Source organism: Penaeus japonicus, unplaced genomic scaffold (assembly GCF_977035675.1).
Source record: "Penaeus japonicus unplaced genomic scaffold, GWHDUDI00000001_assembly GWHDUDI00000006, whole genome shotgun sequence".
Taxonomy (NCBI): domain Eukaryota; kingdom Metazoa; phylum Arthropoda; class Malacostraca; order Decapoda; family Penaeidae; genus Penaeus; species Penaeus japonicus.
In genome coordinates this window covers 2,618,131-2,630,630 of record NW_028234408.1, presented here as the reverse complement: position 1 = coordinate 2,630,630, position 12,500 = coordinate 2,618,131, and the positions used below count along the sequence as shown (strand labels likewise).

Genomic DNA, 12,500 nt, shown 5'->3' with positions numbered 1-12,500 from the left:
GACAGAGGACATTGGTAATCATTTGCTAGAGTGGCAGACGATCAGCTGTAATTTTGGTTTTATGTGGAGAGGCACGCAAAACGTCGACTTTGCGTGTGTGTTTGTGTGTGTGTGTGTGTGTGTGTGTGTGTGTGTGTGTGTGTGTGTGTGTGTGTGTGTGTGTGTGTGTGTGTGTGTTTTTCGTGCGCGAGGATTCCTCTGCATGCTTGCGTGAGAATAAACATGTACAAGCTCTCGCAATCCATGTACAGGCATTATGTCCACTTATCAAAACATGCAAGGGTACATGCGCCCTCGCACGTTTAGATGCACGCGTGCCCCCACACACGCCGCTGTATGTGTACACTTATTCAATGGCTCTTTCTTGTTTCACTCTCTCTATCTATATCTATCTATCTATCTATCTATATATATATATATATATATACATATATATATATATATATATATATATATATACTGTATATATATATATATATATATATATATATATATATATATAGAGAGAGAGAGAGAGAGAGAGAGAGAGAGAGAAAGAGAGAGAGAGTGAGAGAGAGAGAGAGTGTATGTATGTTTATATGTATATATGTATATATATATACATATATACATATATATATACATATATACATATAGATATATATACATATATGTATAGATATACAAATATACATACACACACATACATAAATAACAAACACCCCACAGTCACATACTACAGGTGGTCCGACACTCAAACAGGAGAGATCAGTACTTGTTGCAGTACATGCAATGCCACTCAGAATAAAGGTAATTACTTCTTATCAAGAAATCAGGTTACGCTTCACTGCCTTCATTTTTTTTCCTCATTTCTCCCCGCGGGAAACGAAGCGAAAACGAAGATCAACCGACTCGTGGATTGAGTTATTTTGAGGGGGGTCTAAGTAGTTCCCAGTTATTTTGTTTAGTTCGTGTCTAGTTGAGTTTAATTTTTTGAAGTAGATGACTAATTTCTAGTTATTTTTTATGAGTGTTGAATCTATGTTTAATTAGTTTTGATGTGTTGAGTACATACTTAATCGCTAGTCATGTGTTTGAAGTGTAACTAGCCCTCTGTTCTTTTTTTTTTAATGTGATTCATATGTGTTTATATAACAAATCTCCGGTTATGATTCATGTGTGTTGAATATATAATGAATCTTCTTGAGCAGAACTCACACCTACATAGTCTGACTGACCTAGAAAGAGCAGACACGTTCAGTTATTATTGAGTGTAAACTAGATTGTGTGGGTTTAATTCCACATCAGGAAGGTTATTTATATGATATATCAATGTGTCACTGAGTACGTATGTTTTTTTTCTGATTGTTATATAAGGGTGGGAGTTATGTTAGGTTGGTTAGTGTGTGTGTTTTTGTATGTGTGTGTATGTTGCAGTTATGACTGGTAGAAAGATTGGTTGATATTGTAATCGTTGGTGTATATTGAAGTGTATTTTGGGTGTGTTTGTGTGTCTTTATGTGCGTTCCATGTGTGTAGTATTTCTTTCTCTTTCTCTCTCTCTCTCTCTCTCTCTCTCTCTCTCTCTCTCTCTCTCTCTCTCTCTCTCTCTCTCTCTCTCTCTCTCTCTCTCTCTCTCTCTCTCTTTCTTTCTCTCTTTCTCTCAATGAAAGAATGTGTCATATACAAAAATGTATATACATAAAAAAAATTATATATATATATATATATATATATATATATATATATATATATATATATGCATATACATTTACAAAGTATACATATATGTTAATTAACACACACACACACACACACACACACACACACACACACACACACACACACACACACACACACACACACACACACACACACACACACACACAAACACCCTGTACATATATACGTGTGTGAGCATGAGCCTCCATGCGTCTTTGTGTGTATGTATGTGTGTCTGTTTTGTTGTTTTTTTCACGTTCACACGCAGAGGTCGAAAGAGCACCTACTACTCCCGCAGAGGCATTGCATACGAGACTAATGCCACGTTGCCTTTTCCTCCCGCAGGCAAGAGCTTCAACCTGACCATCACCATCAGCACGTCCCCGCCCCAGGTCACCACCTATTGCAAGGCCATCAAGGTCACGGTCGACGGACCTCGGGAACCTCGCTCCAAAGCACGTGAGTACATCCACTCCTTTGCCACCCACCCCTCCTTCCTCCTACTCCTCCTCCCTTCCTCCTCGTCCTCTCCTTTCTCCGGTTCCTTCCTCCTCCCAGTCCGGCTCCTTTCTCCTCCTCCTCCTTCCTCCGGCTCCTTTTTCCTCCTCCTCCTTCCTCCGGCTCCTTTCTCCTCCTCCTCCTTCCTCCGGCTCCTTTCTCCTCCCCTCCCCTTTCCTCCTACTCCTCCTCCTCTCCTTCCTCCTCATCCTCCTTCCTTCCCTCCTCTCTCCTCCTTCCTCCTCTCCTTTCTCCTTCCCTACCCCTCCCTCTCCAGCTCCTTTCTCCTCCCGTCTCCCTCCTCTCCTTTCTCCTCCCCTCCTCCTCCTCTCCTTTCTCCTCCCCTCCTCTCCCCCTCCTCTCTTTTCTCCTCCTCTCCTTCCCCCACGTTGGTCTTCCTCCACCCCCTTCTCCCTCCCTTTGCCCTGTTCTTCCTATTCCTCCTTCGTTTCTTCCCTTTCTTTCTTCCCTTCCTTCTATCCACTTTTCCATTCCACGTATCTCCCTCTCATACTTCCTCCTCCTCCACTCCTCCCCTCTTCCTCCCGTTTTCCTCCCCTCTTCCTTTGCCTGCCCCCACCCTCCATCCCCAACCACCTTTGTTCCACCTCTTTGCCAAAGAAGTTTCGAGAAGAACGAAATTTTGAGATTAAAAGAGGTTAGATCCCCCCTACCCCCCACCATCCACCCCCGCTCTTTTTTTAATAGTTAAGGTTGGTTAAATTTACGTCGTTTAGTTTCCCTCTTAAGGTTCAAAAAAACATTACAATATGGCTTCTTGGACTATCTCCTTTCCATGGATCTATTTATTTTTATTTTTCCTGAAATTTCTCCAGCCATTTCTCCTCCTTCCCTTCTATACCTGGAAGTAACCTGCAACACCTCACGTTAAAAAGAAAAAAGAAAGAAAGAAAAAACAAAAAACAAAGAGGAAATTGTAATATCTTTCGCATTCGATCAATCCTACGTTAGATTTTTTTTCTATTTTTTTTATTTCTTTCTCTCTCTCTCTCTCTCTCTCTCTTTTTTTCATCGCCGTCCATAATTCTCGTCGTTGCAGCATTTAGAATCGCGGATATCTATTATCATGCATTATTGCAGTGCAAGGTTTGCCATCCCTATTCACACCGACGTCCGAAATTATCCACGGCAGCCATTTATCGCGACCAGGCAATGAAAGGTGTGGGTTTAGTGCCCCGTATTAAAGATGATGAATGTATGTAAATTGCCGTTGCGTCTGAGGTGTAAGGTGGCAATTGGCCGGCGATTGGTGGCATTGGTGATCACTCTTTCGCCACGGCAAGGCAAGGCAAGTCTCGTCTCGCTGGGAAAAGGTACGACGCAGATACTCATTGCTTGGCGAGTTTTCACGAGTTGGTGCTCTTGGTTGTTTCTGGTAACGCGATCGGCTTAATCGCCTTCTGCATATCACACTTCCATCCCTCCTTTTTCTTCCCCCTTTCTCGTTTACCTTCCTCTCTTTTGTTTGTCTCTCTCCTCATCCTTCTCTTTTCTTTCCTTTTTCCCCGTCTCTTCTTCCTCCTTTTTTTTCCCTCTTCCCCGTCTTCCCTCTCCTCCCTTTTTCCTCTTCACTGTCTCCCCTTCTTCCTTTTTTTCCCTCTTCCCCGTCTTCCCTTTTTTTCCTCTTTAACTTCCTCCCCTTTTTCCCTCTTCCCCGTCTCCCCTTCCTCCCATTTTTCCCTCCTCCCCGTCTCCCCTTCCTCCTTTTTCCCTCTTCTCCGTCTCCCCTTCCTCCCTCTTTCATCAAAGAAGAGAAATCATACTTAGCAAGCATGGAAATTATAGATTATGACTCTTGATGAAGTTTCGAATCAAACCAAAGATTACACACCGCTTCACCGCCTCGATCGAGCTCCTTCACCCTTCACCTCGTAATTTATACATCGCTAAATCCCTAATTCCTCTCCATTCTATCTTCCCCTTTATTGCCATTTTTCATCCCCCTTCTATCTGCCTTCGCCGCCTCTCCGCCTCTTGCCCGCAGACACAAGGATCAGTGATTTAAGACTTAATTTTGATTTATTACAATGTGCATCCTGGGTTCCCGAAGCCTTAGTGTGGGCGAGCGCTGACAGGACCTTCCGTTTTCTTTAAGGGGGTACTTTATGAAGTCATTTATACGGTATTAAAATGATTGATTTTCTTTTTTTTTTTCTTTTTTTCTTTTTTTTTTGTTCTTAGCAATTAAGATACAGTGTTGTTTTATCATCTCAAGACTGATCGTCAGCGGTGTCAGCAGCCTGTAGATCATCAACAATGTAGTTATTTTCCTATCGTCGTGTGATTATACAAGTTTTATGAAAGGACTTGCTGACAGGAATGTTAAGGAGAAGGAGGATGGATCTATGTTCTGTGTTGATGATCGTGTACAGATAATGTGAATTTGTGTGCGTGCGTGCGTGTGTGTGTGTGTGTGTGTGTGTGTGTGTGTGTGTGTATGTGTGTGTGTGTGTATGTGTGTGTGTGTGTATGTGTGTGTGTGTGTGTGTGTGTGTGTGTGTGTGTGTGTGTGTGTGTGTGTGTGTGTTGTGTGCGCGTATAAGCACGTACACACCCTCATACACACACACACACACACACTCCTCCGTCCCTGCCTTCGTAAGACCAGCCGAAGTCGCCGCACCAGGCGCAATTCCATCGCAGTCAGAACGTGATGCAATATGCGTCGGAATCTCAGTAGGAAGTCCTCTATGGGTTTCAATTTCCTTTATTAAACCGACGGCACATCTCCATCGCCCTCGTGAATACCCACCGCCGAGTTAAAACGCCCCGACACCGAGCGGCCGAGGCGGCGGCGGCGGCGGCGGCGCATTGTGACACGGATCTGAACCGAGGGCATGCGGAGGTCGCGCCCTTATTGCTGATTGCCGATACCTGGTTCCGCGGCGTTCGCGTGGAACGATCAAAGGGGAACGTGAGTGTCTTCCCTAATGGAGCGAGGGAGTTTCACAGCGTTTATGGTAATTAGCCGCTTTTAAGAGGGGAGTGCGTTGACTGGGGTTCGGGAAGAGGCGAATGGATAACATGTGGGGGGAGGATAAAGGTCACGTGATCTCGCCGAGTAAGAGGGAAAATAGGATAAATAGGATAAATAGGATAAATCGACGGAACAGACACGGAGATCCGGGAAGGGATGTAGGAGCGGCGCTGCGATTACCGACAGCGAGCCCGAGCGCCGCCACGTGATAGTTCCCGTCATCGGTTCTTACTCGAAGTCGTCGCTCAAGCGCCAGGACCTGTCTGCTTCACCGCGTCGGTTTGATCGCCGTGTCACCTTACCGGCTTACCGGTTCGCGGCTCGCGGGCTAGAAAATTGGCAGAAGCGGCGTCGCCAACACACCGAGCGCTGAGCTAATTGATTCCCACTCGCGATTGTCGTCCGACGGATGGCTGACGCGCCCCCCGACAGAGATAATGGAGGCCTGGCGTTGTCGTCTGCGCATGCGCGTGGGAAGCCCTGTGCTTCAGATGTCTCATTGTCTCCGAGACCCGAGGCTTTTGAGCGGATTCGACTCCTGTGTTACGTTAAGGCTTCGGAACCTTCGGCGGGCGGGAGCAGGTGCGGCGGATGAGGGCGGGCCTATGTTCTAATTGCATGTTTACACACTTTTAATAAATGAGAGACATCTTTTCCCTCTACTTATTTCCATTTTTTTCCATTTCTTTTCCCCCGCGTCGAGCAGGGATGTATTCGGATACATATTTATGAATTTTAGCTAAGGGCTCACACTTGACGTATGTAGGTTGTGCGAAAGGAACCGTGGAAATATGTATTTAGGTGAACCTCTCATCTTCATCCCTTCTCCCCCTCCCCCTCCCCCTCGCCCTCCCCCTTCCTTCTCTCCATTACTCTGCCTACTCCTTCCCTTTCTATTGAGTATATCATTCACTTCTACCCTCTCCCTCTCTCTTCCCTTCCCTTCATCCTCCCCTCCTTGTAGGTGTCCCTTTCCTCCTCCTTCTCCTCCTCCTCCTCCTCCTCCTCCTCCTCCTTTCTTGCCATCGCTCTCTACCTTCCCTATAATTGTCCGTTTGTCCTCCCTCCTCCCCCTCCTCCCTCTGTCTCATTTCACTTCCTCCCCTTCCTTTCCCTTTCCCCTTCCCCCTCCCTCTCCTTCCCCTTCCCTTCCTCCTCCTCCTTCTCCTTCCCCTCCCCCTTCTCCTTCTCCTTCACTTTCCCCTTACCCTCCTTCCTCCCCGTCCCCTTTCCTTCCTTCCTCCCCCTCCCCTTTTCCCTTCACCTCCTCTACACCCTCCTCCCACCCATCCACCTACCCACCCACCCACAACCACCCTACGTTCCGACATGCATGAGAGAGAGAGGAGGGGGAGGGGGGAAGGGGGAGGTGAGGGGGTGTCCTTTTACCGTGTCGTTATGTATTTAAGTCAAAAGGACGCTTATTAATCATCTATATTTATAGCTGGCGGAACTTGATGTACGGTTTCTCGGAGGATGAAAGTCCTATGGCAAACGGAAAGGGGGGGGAGGGAAGGGGGGGGAGCAAGAGATATTGCACGCACATGACCGCGTATATAAGGGTGTGTTTGTGCGTATGTAGAGAGAAAGAGAGAGAGAGAGAGAGAGAGAGAGAGAGAGAGAGAGAGAGAGAGAGAGAGAGAGAGAAATAAAAATTATAAGATTCGTAGAGTTGATTAGGGAGAGAGAGAGAGAGAGAGAGAGAGAGAGAGAGAGAGAAATAAAAATTATAAGATTCGTTAAATAGATTAGGGAATCAAATGTGTAACTTCATTTAGCAGTTGAAAATCTCATGACTAAATGTCGATAGGCGAAATATATTGCATAACCATACCCATTATGTTGCATTATGTGGTTTAAAGTTGGTTCAATTCAGCATATGTTGGATTTGTTTAAATAGATAAATGAAACGACATGTACCAAAGGCATCAGCGCGGCCTTATAATAGGTTATCACTGCCATTAGGTTCCCTGAGTACTGAGGGAGGGAGGAAGGGAAGGAGGGAAGTAGAGAGGGAGAGAGGGAGGGAAGTAGAGAGGGTGAGAGGGAAGGAAGTAGAGAGGGAGGGAGGGTGTGAGGAGGGAGAGGGAGTGAGGGAGTGAGACAGGGAAAATTAGTATCACATACGATCTGTTCTATCTGTTAAGGATTTTGTATATGTAATTACATGTTTTTTTAAAGGTATTGTTATCAGATTAATCGAGGTGCATTGAACAATATCCATTACCAAACTAATGGAATTTCCTAAAACAACAATATTAAAGTAAAGAAAATTACTTCTGATTGTAAATTCTTTTTTTTTAGTATCATAGAGGTAATTTGAGATACTGTTCCTAACGAAATATTTGCTTAGTTCTATTTACAAATTAGACAGAAAATACACTGAACTATTTTTATTGTTGTTGTAATTTGACTTCAGATGACATTTCGAAAAGAAGAATCGGAGAAGAGAGAAAGAGAAAGAGAGAGAGAGAAAAAAAAATACCACAGTAACACGTGTAAACAGACAATATGAAACCCAGCCACAATAATACCCCCCCCCCAAAAAAAAAAAAAAAAAAATCATGACATTTCGTATCCACATTATGATCTTAGTTTCCATCATTTTCTTTCCTGTTGCGGCTGTGTTTCCATTTCGGAAAAAGACCCTATATTACACGGCTCTGTTGTAATAACCGCTCGCTCCACGTGTTCCCTGGGGCTATGCAGATAAGCTTGATATATATACGATATATATATGATATATATATATATTTACAAGTTATACAAGTTATATGAAGTTACCATTGCTCCCCAGCGATCCAAATTAAGCCGTAAATAAGAGCGATGTCAAAGCCAGACGTCGGCGTTCGTTTGACGTCACTAGCCTGAAGTCTTTTTCAAATCTACTCGTTAGAATTTCTTATAGCGTTGTCTAGAGGGGGTGGGGGGGTTGGGGGGGAGTGGGGGGGCGAGTTGGATATCAGATTTAAATGAGAACACGTAATATATTACAGCGTGAGAAGTCATGATATATTGGAGGTTCTGACTTTGGACAAATAATGATTCATGAGGTTGGAAGCCTGGTAGGGGGGGGGGACGGGGGGTTGAGAGAGATGGGGGGGCATGGGGGCAGGGGGAAGGGGGTTGAGAGAGGGGGGAGGGGGCATGGGGGCAGGGGGAAGGGGGGTTGAGAGAGAGGGGGGGATAGGATTCATGAGGTTGGAAGTCTGGAAGTCTGGAAGGAGAGGGGGGGAGGGACAGGAGGGAAACGAGGAGGTCAGGGAGAAGGGGGGTAGGGAGAGAGAGGGTGGGGGGATGGGGGAGGGAGGGGGAGGTTAGGAAGGTAGCGTCGTGGCCTTAATGAAGCCACGAGGACAGCTGTCGTCGAGGTGTCTGTCGTTCAGTCACTCCCGATGCGTTTGATTGGCCACTCTGATTGTGATGGCGGATCGGTCGTAATTAATCTTCTTCGCCGACTCAAGCATGGAGGTCTGGAGGGTGGGGATCCGTCACAGAGAGAGGCAGGGAGAGGGAGAGGGAAAGTGGTAGATAGAGGCAGGGAGAGGGAGAGGGAATGAGGTAGAGAGAGAGGCAGGGAGAGGGAGAGGGGGAGAGACAGAGAGAGGGAGAGGGAGAGGTAGAGAGAGAGGCGGGGGGTAAGGGAGAGGGAGAGGTAGAGAGAGAGAGACAGAAAGAGGGAGAAGGAGAGGGAAAGAGGTAAAGAGAGAGAGACAGAAAGAGGGAGAAGGAGAGGGAAAGAGGTAGAGAGAGAGACAGAGAGAGGGAGAGAGAAAGAGAGAGAGAGATAAAGAGAGAGAGAGAGGGGGGGATGTAAGGGAAAAAGGGAGGGAGGGAAGAAGGGAAATAGAGATTGAGAGAGAGTGTGAGGGAGGGAGAGGGAGAGGGAGAAGGAGTGAGGGATGAAGACAGGGAGGGAGGTAGGAAGTAAAGAAGAGAAGAGAGAGAGTGAGGAAGAGAAAGAAATATAAAGAGAAAGAGAGAGAGATAGAGAAAGAAAGAGATAGAGAGAAAAAGAGAGAGAAGGAGAGAGAGAGAGAGAGAACAGCAGTAGTAGCGGAACTGTTCAGGATATTAATGGCTTTGATGAACACCGATTATTAACAAAGAAATCACATCCGGCCAGAAACTCGCGGGGCGCCACAGCCAATTACTCTCAGCACCTTGCTTTCTTGTTCTTTTTTTCTTCTCTTTCCTTATTTCTTTTCTTTATTCATCAGTGGAGAGAGAGATAAAAACAAATAGAGAACAACAAAAACAATCATTTTTTTTTGTTTTATATATTTTTTTAAAAGATTATGAATATACCTCTTCGATTTTTAGTCCTCCGCCATGTGCCCCGAGCGTTCCAACAATGGCGTCATCAGGAAACTTTTACCACGTATGCTGAGTAGTGCTGAGTTCTCTCTCTCTCCATCCTGCGGTGTCCTTGCCACATTCCCACCGAGGAGCCTGAAGGTCATCGCTATGCTATCTCAGGCTCTGTGTTTGCCCCTATGCTATCTAACCCCCCAGTCCCCCCCGTCCTCCCCCGTCCCCTCCCTCCCTCCCTCCCTACCCCCACCCTCCTGGATTCAAATTTTGCGATGATTAAGATCGCAAAGTTTTTTTTTTTTTCTTTCTTTCTTTCTTTTGTATTTTCTTCGCATTGTTTAACTATCTATCGGCGTACTATCTATCTGCTTATCTTTCTTTCACCTTCTTTGTGTAATAGGAATTTCGAGATGTTAGAGCTTCCGTAAGATGTTTTAAGTGTAAACGTCCTGTTCCTTATTTCTCGCTGATGTTTGAGTAATTAAAGTGAAATTAAATTTGTGAATTTATGTTCGGCAAGTCTTCTCATCTCATCTCATGTCATGTTTATTCTTATTAATGTTGTTATCATCTTTATAATTTCAACGATTATTATTGTTGTTATTGTTATTTTATTACTATCATCATTATTATCATATATCTATTATTATGGCTTTTATAATTTTTTGGTAAAATCATCATTATTATCAACCCTTTCTACACCGTTTATTTCCCTGCATTATTTGCCGAGATCCATTAAGAAATATGAAGAACTTATTTCAAACCTCTATCTCAAGATAAATTTTGGAAAACCCTTTACGATAACAAAATATTTCTTACCGCGGATTCATTTTCCATAAAACTGCACATAAATATTTCTAGCTAAGAAACTAAGCCAACATATCTAACTTATTTACGTTATGAAACAAGATGGTTCGTAAACACAATTTCCTTTTTTTCTTCATTTCATTTCTTAGCTAAGAAAATATCCAACATATCTACCTATTTACGTTATGAAACAAGATGGTTCGTAAACACAATTTCCATTTTTTCTTCAATGCATTTCTTAGCTAAGAAACTAAGCAACACATCTACCTATTCACGTTATGAAACAAGATGGTTCGTAAACACAATTTTCCTTTTTTTCTTCATTGCATTTCTTCTATTTCTTCTTGCAATTCTTCCTCTTTCGTCGTGCAAGTTTCGTTAAAAAGATTCCTATCGAATGTCAACGCCAGTTCATATGACAGAGCTCAGAGTGCCTTGAAACTTAAGCTAATAGGTTATTCGGCTCCATATTTGGCTCTTTGACTTTGCCTTTGGCTTGTTTACATAACTTTGCTTTTGCTTGTTGACATAACTAGGAAGCTTTTGTATTTTGCTTTGGCTTGTTTACAGAACTTTGCTTTGGCTTGTTTACATAACTAGGAAGCTTTTGTACTTTATTTTTGCTTGTTTACATAACCGGGAAGCTTTTGTACTTTATTTTTGCTTGTTTACATAACCGGGAATCTTTGGTACTTTGCTTTAGCTTGTTTATATAACCGGGAATCTTTTGTACTTTCTTTTTACTTGTTTACATAACTACCAGGAACCTTCTGTACTTTGCTTTAGCTTGTTTACAGAACCAGAAATCTTTTGCACTGAAGACCATGTTTTAAGTGTGTTGTTTATATACATGTATCATCTAGTGATTATATTTTCGTCTGATAGTGATGATTGCGACCATGGTAGGTTAATCTTAAGAGCACTGTGATTAAGGTAGTGATATTGAATAGGTAGATGGCGTGGAATTAATGCATTCCGGTGATTTGTATCCGTATCTTAACTAATTAATACGGTTTCGCATATCAATGATATTTATGGACGATGTTGAATTAACACGAAAAAATATATATATCATGGTTAATATCGTGTAGTTAGTTTGAAAGATATCTCACATATAACAGATAACGAATTAGATAAATAACGGCGCATATTTCTCATCTCCGACCGGTCAGAAAGTCATCGAAGCCCATCCATCAAGCGGGCTGTTAAAAGATGTTTAAATTTAAGGAGATACCGTTGCCTACTTCCGTTATTACATTGTCTTCCAGATTAATTAATTGATTTACGGTATTATGGATCGCGTTTCCAGCCTCTCCGTATCAGTTTTCGGGGTTTTTTTCCCTTTTTCTTCTTTCTTTTTTGAATCTAACAACGAAGCCGAAAGTGTGGACCAGCGCTAACTGCCTACCGTATGTGTATATATTTTTTTCTTCTACGTTTTAGAAAAGGAAAGGCTTATAGTCTTCAAGTGAGGCTTTGTGCTAAGAGCGCAGAGACAAACCTTTCATTCATAATTTGAACGACAGACGTTTGCGTGATCCGGAACACGCGGTGGTACGTCACTATAACGGGGTCGAACACGCTCGGAGTTACCTTGGTTTTTTATGCCACTGCATTTTTTTTTTCGGGGGGGGGGAGAGGGAGAGGGAGGAAGGGGAAGGGGAAGGGGGAGGGCTGCCAAATTCAATTTAGTTCCTTTGTATTTATTCTTTTGCGAATGTTAATGACACGTTTTATCACTGCTTCTTTGCGAATTGCGGGAAGCAGTTCGTGTGGGTTTTACCTTTTTTTTTCGTTTTTCTTTTTTTTTCGTTTTTTTTTTTTCTTTCTCTCTCGCGAAAATGATAGAGGAGAGAGTTGCCTCCTTAACTGTCCCTTTTCGCTTTCGAGATTGCCTTCTTGTTGCAGTCAAATATGAAATTAGAGTTCAAAAGGCTGGAGAAAAAGATAACATTTTTAAAAAATATACAGACCAACAACTATAATTCTCGAGATGAACATATCAAGCAGGTAGCATTATGGAAATTTGCATAATGGTTTAGTTTAATTTATTCGAAGTTTTGATGAAGAGATTGCAAGAGCTGGAGAGCTTAAGAGCCTGGAAGGGCGGTTTCGGGAAGCGACCGCCCGCCATCGCCATCTCTGTGGGCTCGTGGGCGGTGGGCGGGCGTGTAGTTGTGGG

The 12,500-nt window shown here is 43.6% G+C and overlaps 1 protein-coding gene across 6 annotated transcripts in view; it reads left to right on the top strand.

The window, feature by feature from the left end:
• The window catches only part of LOC122250011 (uncharacterized), a 199,324-nt gene that overhangs the window by 113,898 nt on the left and 72,926 nt on the right, over positions 1–12,500 (top strand). For all 6 annotated transcript variants that reach the window (XM_086537566.1, XM_086537564.1, XM_086537562.1 and 3 more), the window contains exon 2: positions 2,047–2,160. In XM_086537566.1, the coding sequence (XP_086393692.1) occupies positions 2,047–2,160 (114 nt within the window). The remainder of the gene's footprint in view (positions 1–2,046; positions 2,161–12,500) is intronic.